Source organism: Formica exsecta, unplaced genomic scaffold (genome assembly GCF_003651465.1).
Source record: "Formica exsecta isolate Colony F162 unplaced genomic scaffold, ASM365146v1 scaffold1417, whole genome shotgun sequence".
Classification (NCBI taxonomy): Eukaryota; Metazoa; Arthropoda; class Insecta; order Hymenoptera; family Formicidae; genus Formica; species Formica exsecta.
The window spans coordinates 133,313-154,583 of NW_021848746.1; the positions used below are offsets into that span (position 1 = coordinate 133,313).

Here is a 21,271-nt window from a genome sequence, read left to right on the forward strand (position 1 = left end):
CAAGGCAGTGGGGCCGCGGACAGTCGCCTCGACGCCACCACCTCTCTCAGTCGCTTCTTGGTTTCCGGACACGGCGGACAAGCACAGGCAGGTTAGTGAATCCAATTCTCGTTCATTCACCAGCCAGCCAACACGTATCGTCTCTCCGTCCCGCTCGACCCTTGCCCGTTCTCTCTTTCTGCACATCCTCTTTCTCTTTTTCTCACCCTCCAGTACACGTCATCCTTGTATAATCGCTACACACCACTGTTATATCCATGTTTCACGTGTCATTTCTGCTGTTGACAACTGCGACTTTTTCTCAACTTTTAGAGATAATGACATATGCGAATGGCAAATGGTATATATATTATATAGAATTAATATTAGAAATAGTTTCTCGAATAGATCGTGCGAACCGAAAAGAGCTAGCAAGCAAAGCATCCGAATGTCACTGTCGGAATGTCATAACTGACGCGCGTTTCGCGCCGCGCGCTCGTCGCCGATTGATGAGAATTAGGCGTATGCGCTTCTCCCCGTGACGCACAACCTGTTATGCCATCGTGCAGCATAAGCGATGATGCCCGGGGAAGGGAACCGGGATCCTGAAACGACGAGGAGGCACGTAATTGCGTCTAATGAGACTGTCGGAATTAGAGCGGGAGAATTAGAACAGAGACGTAGTCCGCGAGACGCGAAATATGTCGCACGAGAGAACGAATGATGTATGATGAATATAATTTCTTGATAAATTAGATCATCTATTAGAAAATAGATGAGTTTTAAAGGAAATATATAAGATTTCTTGTAACATATTGAATTATTGGTTTTCGCATAAAAATTGCAGATGCATAAAGTAATTTTAGAGAACAGTTTTAAATAAGTGACTACATTTACATGTCATCCTTAACCGGGTTTAATAACATCTGTAGTTTTAAAACTGGCCAATCACAGTTATTTCTCTGAAGAGTGGGATGACTATCATGATGACGATTGGCCAGTTTTAGAGATACGGATGTTATTAAACCCGATTAAGAATCACGTATAAACGTAGTCAGTATTTTGATTGATTATCACGATCATTGATTGTTTGAGAAATATATTGTTTTAGAAATAATATTAGATATATAGTACTCACTAACAATAAGTCGAGTAAAAAATGCGCATTAAACATAGATCGAAAAATCAATCCTATAAGAGTTAGAAATTTCTAGTTTTAATAAAGCAAATAATTTGCTTGCTCCTATTTATTACATGCAATGTGAAAATAAAAGATTATCTTATGCATTCTCACTGTCAGTTTACAAAAAGAGAGAGAGAGGTGTTCTACGTATTCTCTTTTCATTAACATTTTATATCTTTGTATCAAATATTCCTAGATTTCTTCGAATTATTTCACAGACATCTTGAACTCGTTGATATAAATCTTATACAGTTTTACGTGGAATACACGTCCGTAAACATCAGGATAAAAATGTGTAAGATAATCCTTCGTTTTCATATTGCATACGATGAATAGAACCAAGGAAATCATTTGCTTTACGAAAACTGCTTCTGACATTTGATTTTTCAACCTATATTCCTAAGCAGTTGTTCAATTTACATTAGCGAGTACTATCTACTCTCTATAGATTACAAACTCTTTTTTAACATCATATATGTGTATATAGATATATATAATATATTCGTTTAGATATATTTTTTACAATAAAAACATAAAACAAGTTGCATATAAGGAGCGTTGATATAATTAAATCAAAAATGTCACTCCGCCACGATTCTGGTTTAGAAAAATACAAATAAAATTCAAGAACCCCAATAGACTTAATCATATTTACGTTTCATAATCTGACAGAATTTGCTAGAGTTCACAATTCGTTTTCTCGCTCCTTCAGTTAATATCAAGTACGCCACTTCTATAGCTAATGGCCTTGAACGAGAATAGAACATTTTTTATGATTAACATCGCGAGAGTTAGTACGTTCGTATATGAATGGCCATAAAATCCTTACTGTCCCATTCGGTACGTTCGAAAGTAGGTCAGTTCCAAAATTGGAAGCTGCCGATCGGCGAAAAACATTGGTGGGTTTTTTTTAACATATGACATTTCACGCAAGCGACAAAATTCTGATATTCGCATTCTTATTCTACCCTATGCCATACAGTTACCACATTGAAAAAATATATCTGCAAATTAACTCGGAGCTTATTTTTTATTCTTACTTGCAAAAATTGCAAAGATGCAATGAATCACATTAGATTCGATTAAGCTACGTGATATACGACTTACATGATGCGTTTTACATCTTAATTACATGCTTCGCTGTCAGCCATTAATCACGGCTTAACTTCGATAAACTGCGTCGACACGGCGTCGATGTAATGAATAAACACGAGGTAAATGCAATAATACTACCCTTGCGTAGATGCATGTTAGCCTAATATGACTGACAACATTTGCTAAATGTCAATCATGCACAAATGTAATGCATTTGACGTAGTCCTTGATTTATACTACAAATATCAATAACAGATTAAATATATTCGATGCGATCAATCATAAATATAATTTAGCAGCAAAATCATTATCGTAATAATGCGTTATTTTTGCAATCAACGATCTATTGATTTAATTTTTTAACTTTTTTTATTTTATATATAGAGAGAAAGCTAATTAAAATTCAATAACATTATTTTGCTTTACGACTATTTGATGGTTCTTATATTCCTTAATATATTTGATGTTTGATAAAATAAAAACTCTTAAACAAATTACAAAATGTATAAAAAATATTTAAAAAATGTATAAAACATTAAATGAAAATAGAATATTTTATATAAACAGAACACAAGAATTAAAATATTATATTATAAATGTGTTATAATATACGAACAGGAGCGGCACTACCACGCATCTAGCGATGGTCTGGATAAATCCAGACCTCACTCATAATTAGGTATAGAAATCCAGACTTGAAAATCATAAACGGATAATTTTCTCTTTAATTTTAAAATTTGAAATTGATTTTGAAATTGTTGTTTTATTGCCTTATTGGTAACAATAATTTTAAAATTCGCGCGTTTGATATCAGAATTCAATTTCTTTGAACCATGGTTATTATTTATTTAACTTCTTCTTGCATGAATTAAACTACCGACAAAAAAAATTTTTTTTACGTCATCTTAAAATGATCCAGAAATAAAAAAATATAGTCTAGTTCCATCCAATTTTATCAATACTGTAAAGAATTGCATGTTTTTTAGACAATATCTTTAAAAAAATTTTTTTCTATAATCAAATCCTCCCCCCCTCCCCCCCGCCGCTCGATTGTTATCCAAACCTGGAGCGAGACCGTAGTGCCGCCCCTGTATATGAATACGCGTGCAATCTACACATTGCATTGCTGCACATGTTCGCATGCAACAAATAATCCGGGGCTTGCTGTTCTGTCGGATTTAAATCTCTCACTTGTTGCAACCTTTCCATTTCAACGCGCTGGCGTGAAAAGGGCTTCGAAAAAAATCATATAATTTCTGATCCTCCTTCTACCTCGCAAATCGGCTTTGTAATTTTTTTGCTACTTCCTTGTCAAAGTTCGAATGATTTGTGAACTACGCCATAACTTCTACAGAACCACGATCGACATGATGTACTGAAATAGAAGAAAAATTGTTGCGATGATTTGCGCAACAAGAATTCCTTTATTCTTTAATAATTAAATCGTTAACGCAACTGCCACAGTATTTATCGATTATGCTTTAATCCCTGTAATATGAGAACCGTCGAATAGATTTTTTTTTCGGGCCAGTATCTGCGAAATTGATTTTATTTGTCATAAATAAACCACTCAATATTAATAAAAAATCATCAACTAATGATGCAGTGAGGAGCAAGTAACAAAAAAGATATTGTTGTACAGCAAAATTTTGTTCAGCGAAAAATGGTGTTGTAAACTAAAAAATTCGCACACTTTTAATATATAAAATATAAAAGAGAGTTTGCCTTATTATTTTGTCATAAGCTAATAAACAAAATATTTTTATACTTTTTATAATATAATAAGAAATTACATATTACAATAAAAATATAATATATATAATGTAATATAGCATAAAAGTTCCAATAAATTTGTTGACAAAGATTTATTTCTATTTCAAAAGAGAGAAATATATTCTGACAATTAAAATTTCTATATGCAAATATATCGGGGTTTTATCAATACAAAAGTTTCCAAATTCATACAATATTAGTAAGATTAAAAAATATATGAAAAATAATACAAGTTTTCTAGAAAAAAAAAATTGGAAATTATGAAATGCATAGTGAAATGCATAAAACATCAGAACAATTAATCGATTACAGTAATCAAAGGCTTGGAAAAATGATTTCAAAAACAATTCTTGATTAAATATGAAGTAATAGTAATTAATTAATTTTTCTCTCTCTCTCTCTCTCTCTCTCTCTATATATATATATATATATATATATAATCACGGAAACAATTATTCAAAGAGAGTTGCATATATTTAAAATTGTTATATGCTAAAATGGTCTTCCTTACAAAGAGCAGTTAATACTTATTATAAGAATAACAGAATAAGCACATTTTTTATCATCATTTTTGTTTGAATTTATCTTTTACTTTAATTTATTCTTACGAATTTAAACACAGTATCAATAAAACATAAAACGTTATTCGCTCGTATTTATTATTCGCATATATTGCGGACATTAATGTAGCGCGTTTTTCTATTGTATCGATTTCATCTTTGCTGCATAGAAATGCGAATAAAATCCGATACGCAAAAATGTAAAAATGTGAGAGCCAAAATATCGAGAGGTGTGCGATTGTATTGATGCGCGGGGGCGCATGAAGGAGATTTACGATCAAATCGTATATTCACAGCATTTACCGTCATCTCTTTTATATTGACGCGCTGTTTAGCACATTAATCATCCAGGATCGTCACGTCAAGTCGTCAGGAGTCCTTTTATTGCGCGCGATGCCGCGTAGATACGGTGAAAAGGCTGCGCGGAGATAAAATCAGGCATTATAAAGAATATTGTCACTCCTCTACTCCATAGAACAGATGTTCCTCTTTAAACTTTCGTCTAATCATGCAAAATTTTATTTCCCCTAAAATTTCTTCTAAAGTTTCCTCTAACTCACCGTTTATTTGCGGTCACACGATTGAGAAAAAATAGCTAAAGGCGATCTATTTTAACTTTGCCCAAAAGTTTAAACAAATTTCAATTTTTGGCTTATTAAATAACATGCACATATTAAAAATATTTAGATTGAATGTAAGTATAACAAGATTTCACTGTACATTTAAGTTGTAATTAATATGATTCGTCACTATTTATACATTAAATGTTTGCCTCTAAAGCGAACATATTATATTGTATATACTATATATATATGTGAAAAAGGAATTAAACGGGCTAACTTTACCATTTATGTATAGAATAATTGACTTCAAGAAATAATCATAAATCTTTATACAACATAAAGTATCAAAGTCGAGTGTACGCAGGTGTTACCGTTAAATGCGCGTTAAATCTTTTTTTACTAATTAATCCAGGAAATATTACTGATTTAATAAAAGATTATAATGCCTATGCACAGATACTGACGGTGGTTGTGGTTTTTTCATTTGACTGCTTTTATAATCAACGATTCCTTACAAAAATAGAAAAAAATACAGAGAGATAGAGAAATCCTTTGAGCTCCTCAGGTGAATACAGCTTTGTATAACGCGTCAAAGTGAATTTATCTTGTCTTCATTTTCCGAGATAATGCCCCTGAGAACAATTTAAAAAATCGGAATTTCTTTACGCAAGGAATTTTTCCACAAACTAAAATCTTTTAGATTTTTTCTCGCCTAAAATATTCATCTTATATAAAAATATATCCATTATACATATATAAAATATATTTTTCTGATATAATTGATATTTAAATAATTTGAATCAAATATCATGCAATATATAAAAAATATAACTAAAGTAAAAATCCATTAAACTCTGTCTTTGCCATTTTTTAATGAAATTAAATTACCAATTTTTAAACCAATTTTTATTTTTTACTACATATATAGAAATTTATAAACCATCAAATCCATCATTCTTATACATCCAGTTGAAAAGATCAATCGGATATATACATATATGTGGATCTTAATAAGTAGAGCAATTTTTGTTTTTTCTGTAAAATGTTGCCATGTTGCCAATGTTATAAAGCCAAATTCTTGATTATAAAAGTTTCTGGTTCGATAGATTTAAAATTAATGATCGGCTTATCCGCGCGCGTGCACACATATAACACAAATTTAACGAATGCTGAGTATTGTGAATTACCGTTAAGAGGGCTATATGTGTCACGTTTGCTCTAAACGAAGAGTACCAATGTATATAGTATAACAACAAGGAGAACAAGATAGATTGCCTTTAACGCTTGTAGGGGAACAAATACAGCAAGCTCGTTGCGTGTGGCTTACGAAGTACTACTTGACTTCAAGCTCTCACGTTCAGCGAGCAGCCTGGAGATAGCCACCTTTGAATTGTTACTGAGAATAATTTACTTTATACAACTTCGACATATATACCGTCAGGAGTTCCCAGGAGAACTCTAAGGCTAACAATTTGCCAGTTGAATGGCGAATATCTTTTGCAAGTGCGGCTGCAGATTCGTGCATCGTCGTAGCTGAGATTAATTTCAGATGGATTGCGGCGATTCAATGCTTGATTCGAATAATAATAATTTTATTCGCAACAATTCTTACATTCCGTAATAGTTCCAATAATAAATTGAATTCACTGAGTTATAAATTAAAAAGTTTCAACCATCTGTCTCCGAGTATTAAAAATTAATTTATAATAGCCTTTTATATCACGTCGCATCTTGAAGCATTATACATATATCAATGCTATATATGATTAAAATATTATAATAAATATAGGAAGTTATATGGAACATATAGATAGCATGACGGATATTTCATTTACACGTCAATTTTCTATTAATCCCTGTATACCATTTCATATACTAGACGCTTACGATATTAATGAATAATTCATTCTGTTCCCTTATGTTTGTTGATCGAATACATAGAGATAAGAGATGCCGTCTGGCCTTGTACAGCAGCATTGAATGTCAATGCGTCTGAGATATCTATTACAGTTTCTTATTGTTTCATGTATGTCGCAAGTATATGTTTCACCGTTTTCTCGATTAAATACATTGCAAATAAATAGCAAATGTGATGCGCAACGCATTCTGTTTAGACTCGTAGAAATTTCTATGTGAAATAATTTAGTCCGACATTTCCACGTGTCACGTTAAATATTGGACTTAATTATGTATTTACAAGGATTTAAACAATAACGCTGTAAATTATAGAGAGCGAGAACATTGATTACATAATATCTTTTATATCATACGTTCTATATTATTTTTTCATTATTCGAGATCATAAAAGAATACAAGATTATAAAACAAGATATTATACTTTTAGTTTCTTCTTTTATCTTTTAAAATTAAAGTGATTAAACTATTAATAATATAAGTATATTTAACACATCAATAAGTTTCATGTTTGCCGAAATATACAACATTAAAAATTCTAATTTTACTTACACTGAAAGATATAACTACAATATTATAAAGTCTTATATTGTAAAATAAAAGAAAGATAATACTGACAACGAGTAAAGAAGTAGACACAAACTTTAAGTGCTTTTCTAAGAGAAATTCTGAGCGTAAAAGTTTTGCCACTGGCAATTTCATTTTCTCCAAAGCGGCTACTGTGAGTTCCGATAAAGTTCGAACAGTCATTTCGGACAGTAATTGCCACGGTCTGTTGACCAAAGACGATCTTGGATGAATCGTCTGAATGAAGGATCGATTTTCCGAAATAGATAAAAGTACCGCAATATTCCCGCCCTCGCGCGCTTATCCTTCGTCAAGATGTCAGCCAATTTCCGTTCACGTGAAATGAGAATCGAGAGACAGACGATGCCTGTAAACCTATCGCAAAATTTATGTAATTGCAAAAGAACGTATCTTTTTGCAATTTTCTCGATCGATCGGCTTTAACTCGGCCGCAGCAAAGAATATATCTTACAATATCGCGAAATTTTTACAAGAAAAACTCTATTTCCAAATTTAAAAAAATTAATTAATCAACAAAAGACTAGAAAGAATTAATAAAATGTTACGCTGACTTTTAGTTACGTGGTTTCGCAAAGAACGAACAAATTTATATGTAATTAGCGTTCCTTTTTTCGCGACCTAATTTAAACGGAGCAGATGTTGTATCCAGCTGTCGACAAATAAGACCGAGAATATCGCGCGGGCGGATTTACGCAGCTACACTTCAATTATGTACATGCCCGGTTCAGAGCATATTTGTTCATGCCATATTGAGGGAACAGTGATGCAGAGTGCATTAAAGCGGCTTACATATATATATATATATATATCGTTTATCGTGCAATATCCGGAGTTTTTCCAGAGAACTGCATTTTTATATTCATGACAACATCACTTTTCACAAACAGTACATTTCCGCTCTACAAATGTAATTTTACACGCAACGGAAATGTATATGCGGAAACTTGTTTCCATTCAAAATTAATTGCTCTCGAGTAGAGAGATTTTTCTCTGTAAAATTTAAAGCAAGCATAATATTTTCAAATTACGTGATATTACCATTCAATTATTATGTTTTAATAGAATCATGTATGACATTTAAAGAAAGCTAACAACGTAAAACAAACTATAGGAAAGTCTATAGAGATCATACATAACATTTCATAATAAAAAGAAATGTCAAATGATATTGAGCGAGATATCATACTACAAATCTATAATTCTACTTTATAAAATATGATATCGATTTCTTGCTTACATGCGAGACTTCCATTTCCGTGAAACACGCAAGATTGAAAACTGCGGAAGTACTTCATTTTATTACTCATAGAATCGATTTTTTCCGCGAACGGTTGTGTTTCCAAAAATAATCCAGATACTCGAATTTTTCGCGGGTTCGCTACTTTGTTGCAATTTTACATCTCTCGCGAAAAATTGTTTTTATCGATTGATCTTCTCGAGTTTATCGATTCTCTCATGAATCTTCGATAAAGCAACCGTCTATAAGATTGTAGGATGAATCGACATATGTAACGATACAGATGCAAAGCCTGAATATTCATAGACCGTTCTCTGTATATACACATACACATATTGCTCCTACATACATATATTTATGAAAACACATGTTGCGCTCGACTCGACCACGGTCATGGCAGCTTAATAATAAATCACGATGTCAAATCTCTGTCACGAGAACTCGACTATATGTATATTTGTCGTATCGAAGAAAGCAATTGTTCTCGTAATGATTATAAATATTAGCAACGCGGAATCACTTAAACACACGTTTAGCATAACGGAATCTCAATTCTTCAAAAGAAAATGTCTAAATAAAATTTCTAATTTTTAAAAATTTCTACTATACTTATATAAAATAAATGAGAGAAATCACTGCATAATACAATATTAAAAACGCAAAAACATCCATATTTTTGCAAAAGGACATGTTTAAAACTCAATTTAATATATTTGTATATATTTAATTCGGTATCTCATCCCATTCATATAATCGTTTCGTGATAATATATTATTAAAAGCTCATATATGTAGTTTGCCAGATCCATGTATCCGCAAATCTTTAATGTAATTATTTTGGTATTACTTCGGTAATTATTTTGACATTATTACTCTTTAATAATTAAGCGCAATAATATTATTACTTTAATCTTACCTTTTACAATTGTCATAAAAAGTGTAGCCGTATATAAAGCTAACGCGATATGATTTAGTGATAATGAAAGCACGTGTCATTCTGACAAAAAACGTCAAATCTTAATAAAACCCGATAATATGCATAGCATTATACATATATTGTATGTTGCTGCACATTCATCAATGAGAAATATCATCGATAATAAAGAGGTACATTTCGTGTGTTATGAATATAAATTCGGGACAATTGCGCACGCACGCACATACATACACACAAGATCTCCCCGCACAAGTGCAATAACATTCAGTAATCCGCTGACTAATACGCATTTCAATCCCGCTGCACGTGCGTATGCGCTCATGCGGCGCGCAAACGTGAAATGTACATATATATTAGAAAAAAAATAAAATCTTTATTCCCAGCATCTTGTAAAATGATCATTAATTGTGCGAAACGCGCCATTGTAATACGAGATTATTACGACAATTAAACTTCAAACTAAATATAAATAAAATTGACAAACCGACCCGAATTTCAGTTTGAATGGCTCTCTCCGAAGTTTATCCGACATCGACTAATCCGCACACAAATACTGTAATTCACTGCAATATATCATATAGTATATCTGTATATCATAATCCGTACATTTATACATACCCATAAATGTACAATTGTTAATGGTTTGTTACAGAAAATTAATAAATAAAATTAATAAATAATTAACAAATAATACGTATCACAGGGCAAAAGAAGAAAAAGAGAGAGAAGAGAGAGAAAAATGAACAAATATCTCAGAAAAGTTTATTCGATCTGAAAAATTAGAGAATACGTTGTTTCTACATATCCTTTATATTCTTTATAATCTACATCTACGTAATCGCGTAGAAAATGTTCAAAAGGATATCATTTATTCTGCAATTCGCAGATTATTTAGTGGCACAATGCCAACGCGAGAAATGAGAGGGAGGTTATTATCATTTCTGTTCTGCAAATAACGAAAGCTTTATGACGCGGTAATCCAAAATACCACCAGCTCTTCGCAATGGAACAATGAAAGCTTTCGCGGCAGCGAACCATTTCCATCGCATCGATGCACATTCTATGCTTCACGCTATGCTTTTCCGAATTGCATCCTACGATCAGCCGGCCGGTCGAACGAATCAATGACATGATGCGCGATTAAAATACCACGGAGGTGCATATCGCGAAGCTAATTATTCCTAATTGGATTTCGTGCTTCCACCCACACAACGGAAGCATGTTTCATTCAATATTCACGCTTATATCGAAACTATACTATCAATTTTGCCAAATAACAAAAAGCTATTATTTCGTTGCAGTTTAATTAATCAATAAGAATTGTATTATATAATTATAGGTAAAATATAGGGCAATATATCTGTGCAGTTATATTATAGTATTATATTATAAAAACATGAGATTTTTGATATTTTATATATATATATATATATATATAATATATATATATATATATATATATATATATATATATATATATATATATATATATATATATATATATATATATATATATATATATATATATATATATATATATATATATATATATATATATATATATATATATATATATATATATATATATATATATATATATATATATATATATATATATAACATCTCATTGGCTATATAATAATTCATAAAATGCTATATCCTTGCTTATTTCATATTATAAAATGCTTGCTTATTTCATATTATAAAATGCTATATCCTTGCTTATTTAATAATACAAAATAGCTGACGCGTAGGTGTTATTGATAGTAACAATTTGATTTCCAATACTTGAGAAAAATAATTCCGATATTAAGGAATTCGCTCAGGCGATCACACGTGTGCTATAATATCAGATTGAAGAAAAATAAGCGAAAGAAAAAGGCAATTCACATTTCAACGTCAAAGTTTCCCAGAGCAAATAATATTTTTTCGCAAGAATTGTTTCAGCAAGAGTCGAGCAATGTATCGGTTAAAGAATCTAATCGGTTCAAGATCGAACCTGCAAGAATCGCTCGTGTATTCTTCGTATCGAGTGCCCTCAATATTTTCCGCAATTCGTAAAATTAACAGCACTTTGTTCAACGAACACTCGAGCGATCTGAAAAAGTTCTCTAAAAATTCTGGAGATGCAATCGAATCGGAAACTTGGTCCTCTAACACGATTCATCGATGTCATTCAAAAAACGAGAGATTGACGGTACGCCGCAGTCTCTATTCAATTTAAATACATTTCATCGCATTCGATAGGGTACAAATTTTCGACGACAAGCATCATTAAAATATACTTCAGCCTTCTCGAACTGGTGGTTACCACTCGACACGCGCTAGTACTTAATTAATGCAGATTACGATGTGGCGCAAACAGCTTGTTGCTCCGCGCGCAATCAACCTATGCATCCTCGATAAAAGCATTCGATCTTGCGGTTAAATTTAGTATATTGCAACAACTCTGTATGAAAATCACGGAAACGTAAACATAAATCGTTCTTTTAACACAGTAAAATTCACAATCCGTATATAAAATAGAACAATATAAAATAATGTTAGGAGTATGAGATAATGTGTTAGGATTATATAAAATTAATCCTTCATAGGCCCTATAAATATAGAGTACGTTTCTCATACTATTGTAACAATAATATGTATTTTTTGTGTAAACTTTTTTGTACTTTTATATATAGATTTTATATACTAGATTAATGCGAGTTCATTGAAAAGCTAAGCCGATAATCGCTCGAGATTTCGAAATGCGCATCTATAGAACTGCATTTCAATGGTTTTAAGAAACTGTATGAAACTATTAATATAATAATATTAATATAAAAAAAATATATATATATATTATATTTATATATTTACATATATTGGATCGTATATCTGGCACGATATATTGCTAAGTTACGAGATTTTCTATTTGTTGAGCACGCCTATCTGATTTCGGCAAGCTTGCGGCAGAAAGCGTTTCGATAGTTCACCGAATCCAATAATATATTACTTTATACAATTTCGCATTGCCCAGTTTTATTGTTATTTGCAAATACGTAATTCATCGTTACTTACGAAAGCGTTACAGATTGTAAAATATCACCTCGATTTTACACAATTTTTTAGACTCGAAGAGTGAAATATGCACACGCTTATATAAAATCACGATATTTTATGATTGAAATTTACGCTTGGATGGATTATGCTTGGATCCGAAGACATAAGGGTTTTAGAAACTTGCTTCATGACTCTTTTTTATGTGATCATAAAATCTATACTCATTTTGGCCCTCGGAAAAAATACGAAATTAAATATTAAAGTCGAGATTTCAAATCTTTTTGTTATTTAATTCTCACCGTTATTTCTACAATATATTATAAAAAAATTCTCTCTTTTATGAAATCAAATCCAAAAGTAACTTTTGAAAAAATATAGAGAGAAAGCTTTTTTATATCACCCCCTTTTATAGTATTGATGATGGCTTACAATCGGTTTTGATTTTTTATAATTTTAGAAAATGCGCTTCGCGGCCGTGTGCATCGCCTTCGTCCTGACGTGCACGAGCGGGTCGCTTGTCGCAGGTATGCGATTCATCGATCCGCAACCGGGAAGTAACGGCGACATCGGCAACATCGGCAACAAACGACTGGACCTAACCGAACCGTCGTGCGACGAGCTGCGCGCCATGTGGAGGTACACGAAGAGACAAAGCAGAGCCGCTAAAACCACCAACAGATATCCGGTGTACCCGTATAATCCCAATATATGGCCGCGTACCAAGCTTCCCCAGCGCTCTATATATTCTAGCGGATACATGCGAGGTGAGACTCCTTCTATGCCTTTCGAAACCGCAACGTATTTTCACGAAATCTTCCTGAAAGCTCAAAAATTCGCTTTTGTCATCAACATGGATAGATATAATTTTTCTTTAACGCACGAAAAACTACAAAAATCGTAAAAATGAACAAGAATTAATTGATCTTACGCAGATGTCGTCGCACCTACACGATTGAAATTCCGGGAAGAATTGGAAGGTAAGCAAACTAATTTATATAACTTTTTTCAACTGCGTGTCATTTTAAAATAAAATTATGTAAGGGATTTAAATTAAATTTTAATTCATTTTTAATTTAGTTATTGCATGTAAAATTTTATTGCAAAAATACTAAATGTCTGATAGTAGACATTCAGTGGAATAGAATTTTATCTCTCTTTTAAATAGTAATATAATACGCGAACTCTCTCTCTCTCTCTCTCTCTCCCCTCCCCCCCCCTCTCTCTTTCTCTCTCAATGTATCTTCTTTGGTGTATCGCAGAGAAGCGGGATAACGGGAAGAACATGAGCGTTTTATCGATTTTATGCGTTTTGTCGAGTATAATGTATCGCAGCTCACGAGTTCGCTGCACAAACAAGTTCACTGCACATGCAGACGTTGCAATACCATCTTGCAAATACGCGACGCACATGTGGGTCAAGCGCACCACTTTACGCGCTGGCACTTACGCTAACGAGTATACATGATTCCGACTAATTATCGGGGATACGTCGACTATCTATCGCTTTGTAAAGCGCGGTTCCAAATGAATCAAGGGCTTTGTCCGCATCTAAATTTGATCGGCCGCGCAGAGCGGACGTGCAATTAACAGGCAGCACATTCGAATTATTTAATTTCCCCTTCGCGCGATTCTTAATTAGACGAAAACCGATTTAATCCTTTTGCTCCCGCGAATTTTTGAGAAACTTCTATTCCAGGCACGATATTGCATGACAAGCTTTTTTTCTTCAAAATAAAAAATTTTTCTTTTCAATTTATTAATTTTGCAATGACGCAACGCGCGATGCCTTATCACCTAATAAGTTTGCTAATATTTACTATTTCTTGATTAATTGTAGTTAACTAAATTTGTGATTATTCATTAGACTTTCTCTGTAATTTATATAATATAGATGATGTAATATGATCTTTAAAAAAAAATAAAATTGATTAAACTATAATTAACTGACATTGCTGAAATGAAATTAGTTTGTTATTTATCTTGGCGTTTGTATACACATCATGATGCCATTAACGCAATAAACTCATTTATAAACATTCTTTAATTCTCTTTAACTTCTTTAACTTCTTGCGTTACTCGCGATGCTTACTTCTCGCGATTGCTTAAGAATTGTTGACTATGCAATGATATTAGTAGCCGCTACATTTACTTTCAAATCTAATCGAGCATATATATGTCTAGCTAGAAAGATTGGGAAAGTTACTTTATAAAAGTAACTCGTTACCGTTACCGTTCTTTTTTCTAAAAAGTAACTCGTTACCATTACCGTTACTCGAAAAGTAACGAGTCGTTACAATTTTCGTTACTTTTTTTATGTATAATACAAACTTTACATACAATTTTTTTAAAATACAAGATCAAATTAAACACTAGAAATTTACACTAAACACTAAAAATATTTAAACATTATTTTACATTAAAGTAACAAAAACGATATAATTTTGATAATGATATCGCTATTGATAATGCTGCATTCCAAAACTCTTATCATTCCTTTGTATGAAAATTATACCTAGTAAATTCGAAAAAAGTAACGACAAAAGTAACTGTTAAATTCGATACTCGTTACCAAAACATGTAACAAAGTTACTTTTTCCATCACAAACAAAATTTGTAACGCCGTTACCGTTACAGTTACCAAAAAAAAGTAACTGTAACGATAACGGCGTTACAAGTAACACTTCCCAATCCTGCTAGTTAGATAAATTAATCGTCGTTTTTTAAATATCGATATAGCTCATACCTCGCAATATAATCGGGAATAGTTAGCGAATAGTTGGCTGATGATGCGTAGATGCGTATACAAGCGCAAAAACAATGACCGAACTTCTTCGGTATCGTAACTTCGTTAAGACCAAATCTACACAGCGCGCCACAATACTACCGGCCACGAAATTTGCGACAGCTTCACCCACGCAAAATGTCAGCAACCCTTTTCAAATCCTTTTCAACCATCGAAGCGCAATACACACGCTTCTTGACCTGATGTCACTCATTTCCGCCTACGCAGAGAACGTCTGTAATCTCGATTATTTCAAACTCTCGCGATATGCTATCCCGCGCACAATTGTTATTCCAAAATTGTGTCAGTTATTAATTTAAAATAAAATTATAATAACATATAATCACGCACAATTATTCTAAAATATATCAATTCTCTTTTTATGCAGAAACCGATTCTATAAACATTAATTAATAGGGAGATTAAACTCTCTTTTTCTTTCTAAAAATAGAAAAGAGAAGAGGATTACAAAGAGATTCACAATTTAAAAGCACAGGTAATTTTTAACTAATATTTATGAAATACTAGGAAATATATTTTTCTCCATTCTAAGTCTTATCTATCTTTTTGATAGAATTAAATTTATATGTAATAGAACATATAATTAAAGAAAGATAGAAGCACTCTTCCCACACATATTTTCCACCTATATAATTGACAATTAATCCTTTACTTCACAATGTTAAATTGATCATTGTTTTCGCGGCCAGTACCTTTTTTCGTATTTGCGTTACAAAGTATTCGCAAGAAAGAAATTAATGTAAAAAAATAAGATTAAAGGGTGAGTTAAATAAGAAATTAATGAATCGCAGGGAGATACTCCGGACGACCGCGCAGCCGAGCCGCCGGGGGCGCACCGATTTATGGAAGGATGGTGCATAAAGCCCCGGCAGGGAGTAGATGGCGAAGCGGGATGCATGGACCCTCACGCAAAGCCATGGAGGAATTGGCGCGAAATTATGGAATCGTGAATACAGGACCGTATTCGCCGAGTGTCACTAGCTTCCGCATCGGCGGCGGTATGCCCGCAAAAACGCAGGTCCCTCAAACAGGCAGTTTCGAAGCGCTGAAAGATCTCATCAAGGCCGAAAGGGCACGCGAGTTACAGGTCGGTTCTCGATTTTTCGCACAGATTCATTAATTAATCTTTTAAATTAATCTGAATAATCGTTACAATACAGTATAAAAATTTGCATTGTATTGTTAATTTATAAACACTGACTAGTTTAATTTATTGTATTTTGTATGATACTGTAGATACAAGACCGTTTATGTTAATTCATTTTTAAAAATATCAAAAAAGAGAAAAGAGAGAACAATATTACATTTTTCTGAGATTATATTATCATATTGATACTTAAAAAGTGTTTGCTGATCAATCTATTTTTTAAGTTTTGTAGTATGTAATGTCTTTACAAGAATCATTTAAATAATGCCTACTTTAGGAACAACATATAACCGAAGAGATGGAAGCAAAAGTTGCCGCTTTTAAAGGAAGAGACCGGATAAGCGAAGAACCGAGTAGACAACAATCACGAAAACAGTTCCCCAACCGATTCTTAGAAATGATGACACCGAAGGACGATTACAATTTGCAACGTTACTCGCCTAACACTGGTCGGGCTTGGTCGGTAAGTCTCTTGCGTAAAAATTAACAATAACAATTTTTCAGATTCCACAATTTTCTTTTCAATTTATCTTAAATCTAATTTCTTATATTATAACTATCTCCAGAATTTTGATTTACATTTTAAAATTATGAGATCATATTGTCCAAACCTTTTCGAATTCTGATATTATATAATACATTTGTATCTTATATACACACCTAACTATTGCATATCACAAAATTTTATTTTATATTTATGATTTTTAACACACTTTCTTGTATCCTTCAAAACTAATTATTTTGTGTATTCACAAATTCGCGAATATAAAATAATCCGGATTTTCAGTCAGGATTATTTTATATATTCAACATATCGTATACATTTTTTTCACAGAGGAGCGCGCCTCTCTCGCGAGAATACGTGTCACCTTAGTATGCTGCGAATTGTTGCAAAGGAACGGTACAAATCCGAAAACTGCCGCATGCATACTAATGTTTGTGACTGCTCTACACGATGCAACTGCAGCCAATTGTGGCTTTCACAGCGAAACTGCAATTGCAAGAGTAAACAACGCTCATTTCGAAGATCCCATGCGTTCTGAAGATCTGGATATCTGCGCAAACTGTTAAGTATTTGTGTCAACAATAAGTAAGTCCAGACGAAAGTGCATTTTAACCCAATATCAACCTTTATCAAGGAACTTTTTCAACGAAAAACATGGTTCTCCAACGTACTAAGAATTTTCAGTCCAAGCAAATTTTGGGGGAAAGAATAATAAATATTGAAACGGATTAAGTAGCATTTATTGGGTTAAAAGCGCCAAAGTTATTCTCCCTGAATGTGTCAGAATATCGCATGCATATCGCTAATGCAAATAGAATTAAAAATATGCATGAGATAAAACAATTTATTTACATATCGAATCAAACTTTAATTGAAAAGATGCATGCATTTTTTCGATGCTTCCTATAATTGTGCAGTCCGATATTCCGCAACGGCATTGAAACGAATAATTTGACATAATGCACATTTTCATGGATTTTAAAAGTTCTCTGCATTTGAAACTTTTGCAAAATATCAAACGTAAAAAAAAAGAGAATAATGATACCAGATTTCCTAAATTTATACACAATGCTTGATCTTATAGAGAAACTTAAGAACACAAAACAAACTCCTTTTTCTTGTCTCGTAATAATTTAAAGAAAGAACTGCGAGTTTTAAATCAGATATAATATTTAAAACTGTAATTTTTTGAAATCTCGAATAAATTAATTAAAAATAATATACATTTTTTTTCGCGGTCATATAAAGTACAATATTTCATTTAAATAAATTTAACTTCATAGAAAAATGGAACATTTCTCTCCCGGATTTGTTTTTCTCTTAAAAAAAAAATAGCTCTTTTATCTTTTTTTATTAAAAAGGTCTCTAAAAATATTAAATCGGATTTTTCTATCAAAAATATGTCGTAGATACCGGAAAATTGTCAAATACTTCGCAAAAATGCAATTCAATGCAGTTGTATGGATTGGGTCACATATTGCAGCTTTCACGTGCAGAATTTTAATATTATTTCGGAGAACGTCGCCTAAATATCATATCAGCGCTTAATATTATCAAATGAAAATTATAAACACGATACAATCACTTTATTCAGTTTAAATATAGTAGATTGTTACATATTTTACAATGTTGCTGTTTAAATTATTAATTTAATTTTTCAATATCGTGTCCATATTGTCCATTATAACAAACCACAAAATGTTAGAAAAAAAAATTGAGAATCGTTAAATAATTTACATAAATATCTAGAAAAAAAGCATATAACTTAAGAAATTGATTTTATCGTAGCTTTATTTTTCTTTAAACTACTGTTTCATTATTCGTCATTGCCTGAAAAAAAAAATTTGCGCGCTGTGTGAGTCGATACTCGATTAAAATATTCTCGAAGATATTTGCACGTGAATGTTTGCAGTTGTGCCAAATAGAAAATATCACACATCCTGGCTTCCTTCACAACATTTAAAAACTAAATACTTGGACAATAAACTAGTAAGACTTATATCTCTAACAAATTTTGACATTGTACATTAACTTAATGTAAGAAACTCTAGTATATTCTTCGATAATCCATCAAAGTGCACTATGCTGTGCCAATGTATATTGGAGAAATGAAAGACAATAATTACTCTTAAGAGAAAATTTGTGCGTACAATACTTCTGTGTTCTTAATATGAAAATATACGCCTATATTGCGGTAAAAAAAAAAAAACAAGAAAAACAGAAAAAATCCAAAAAAAAAACAAGAAAAGAGAGGACGAGATTATTTCTGATGTCTTATAAAAAGAAGACGAAATTAAGACGGAATAAAGCTTTTGTGAAAATGATATTGCTAGTTGTACGTACAAGCAATGTTACATCTTAACCCTTAAATGTTTAAATGTTCATTGTAATATACATAATGCGTACGAAAATCAATATAAATGTACCACTTGTCACTATCTTAAACGCAATATCAGTAATGTGATTTTATCGTGCATCTTTAAATATTTTATTCCTGAAAGCCTATTAAAGTATTTATTAAATTTGCAAAGTTTTGTCATTCTCAAGTAACACTGTAGCACTGCAATAACAAATGCTGATCAAACACTTAAGGGTTAAAGAGTGCATTTTAATGACAATAAATGTAAAAGTTTCTTGCAATTCTATAAAAAAATTGAGATCACGTAGAACGACTATTTATGTGGCTTATCCGTAGCTCATGCTGAAGAAATAATCAGCTCTCAGCTTTTGTAGTTCATACAAAAAATATAAATGCGAGAAAAAAACTGGATATATAAATATTATACGTATAATAATTTGATATTAAATGACGTTCTGATCGAAAAAACTTTATACTTATATATTTGAATACCACATATTTATATATGTGAAAATATATTATCATTTACATGTACGCAAACACAAACACATGTGCACAGATATATCTGATAATTTACTGTTTGATTCCCAGATGTTTGATTCCCAGATCTTGTCTTAAGATTTTTGATAAATTTTAATAAATATTAATCGACGAAATAGTAGTACTTTTATTATCTATCATTATTAAAATGTTATGTCTAAATATTAATGACTATATCCATTATAATGACTGTAATTGACTTTATAATCTGTTATAATATATATTCGCGTATAATTTATGTTTCATTGTTTCTTACCAAAAATTTAACAATGTTATTAATTTGAATAGAGAGAGAGAGAGAAAAGTATAATTTATTAATGTGTGATGTTAAAATAAAATTTGATTAATTGTGAAATATAAAATGAAGTATAAAAGAATCTTCTCTTTTTTAAGAATTTAATTTTTAATATATTCATTGAGATATATAGTATTCAAAGATATAGATTTTTAATCAGGGAGAAATAATATTCTCACGTAAAAAAATTTGCTTCAAATTCTGTTTTACAGAGTAAACCCTTTTCACTTTTATATATTCTTTGTGGAGTATTTCATATATTATTCTATACTGATTACAAATGATACAGTTAAGTCAAAAACTAAATATGTCAATTTTCGCTAATTGCTTTGAAATATTTTTCCAACTAAAAATTAAAAAAATAATGCTATCTAATTCTTATTTCTCTATATTATGTGAATCATAATAAATAAAATTTTCATACAACATGAAAAATTAAAATTTGATCGAAAACAATTGATTTAGCTTTGTTTTTCACTTGACTGTAGGGGATAATTTTACAATTGTTAAATAAATTATAAACTATCCAATTGAGAAACATATGGATTCTTGATTCTTCTTTTCTATCGGCGTCTTATTCGTCGTGATTTCACATATACTCTTCAAGAAAGGCTGTTACTTATAGTAGTTGATCATAGATTAACCATTATGTTAAAGTAACGTCGTTTAGGCTGAGGTTTTTAGTTAAGACCCAGTGCCTGATATTACAAACTAGAGACTGGCCGAACAATCTCGAGATTAAGACTCGAACA

At 31.7% G+C, this 21,271-nt stretch overlaps 1 protein-coding gene across 1 annotated transcript; it reads left to right on the top strand.

The window, feature by feature from the left end:
* Positions 1-6: 6 nt before the first annotated feature.
* Positions 7-19,989, top strand: LOC115246245. The gene is made up of 6 exons (XM_029824959.1): positions 7-91; positions 13,328-13,634; positions 13,803-13,847; positions 16,465-16,760; positions 17,098-17,283; positions 17,656-19,989. Exons 2-6 carry the CDS (start codon positions 13,331-13,333, stop codon positions 17,692-17,694), a joined length of 870 nt encoding a protein of 289 aa, XP_029680819.1. The 5' UTR covers positions 7-91; positions 13,328-13,330; the 3' UTR covers positions 17,695-19,989.
* Positions 19,990-21,271: the final 1,282 nt, after the last annotated feature.

Excerpts from the sequence above, each read along its gene's own strand:
- LOC115246245 (XM_029824959.1), top strand. The coding sequence starts at position 13,331 with ATGCGCTTCGCGGCCGTGTGCATCGCCTTCGTCCTGACGTGCACGAGC. Across the intron at positions 13,635-13,802 it reads TTCTAGCGGATACATGCGAG|ATGTCGTCGCACCTACACGA; the intron begins GTGAGACTCCTT and ends GATCTTACGCAG. Across the intron at positions 17,284-17,655 it reads ACACTGGTCGGGCTTGGTCG|AGGAGCGCGCCTCTCTCGCG; the intron begins GTAAGTCTCTTG and ends TTTTTTTCACAG.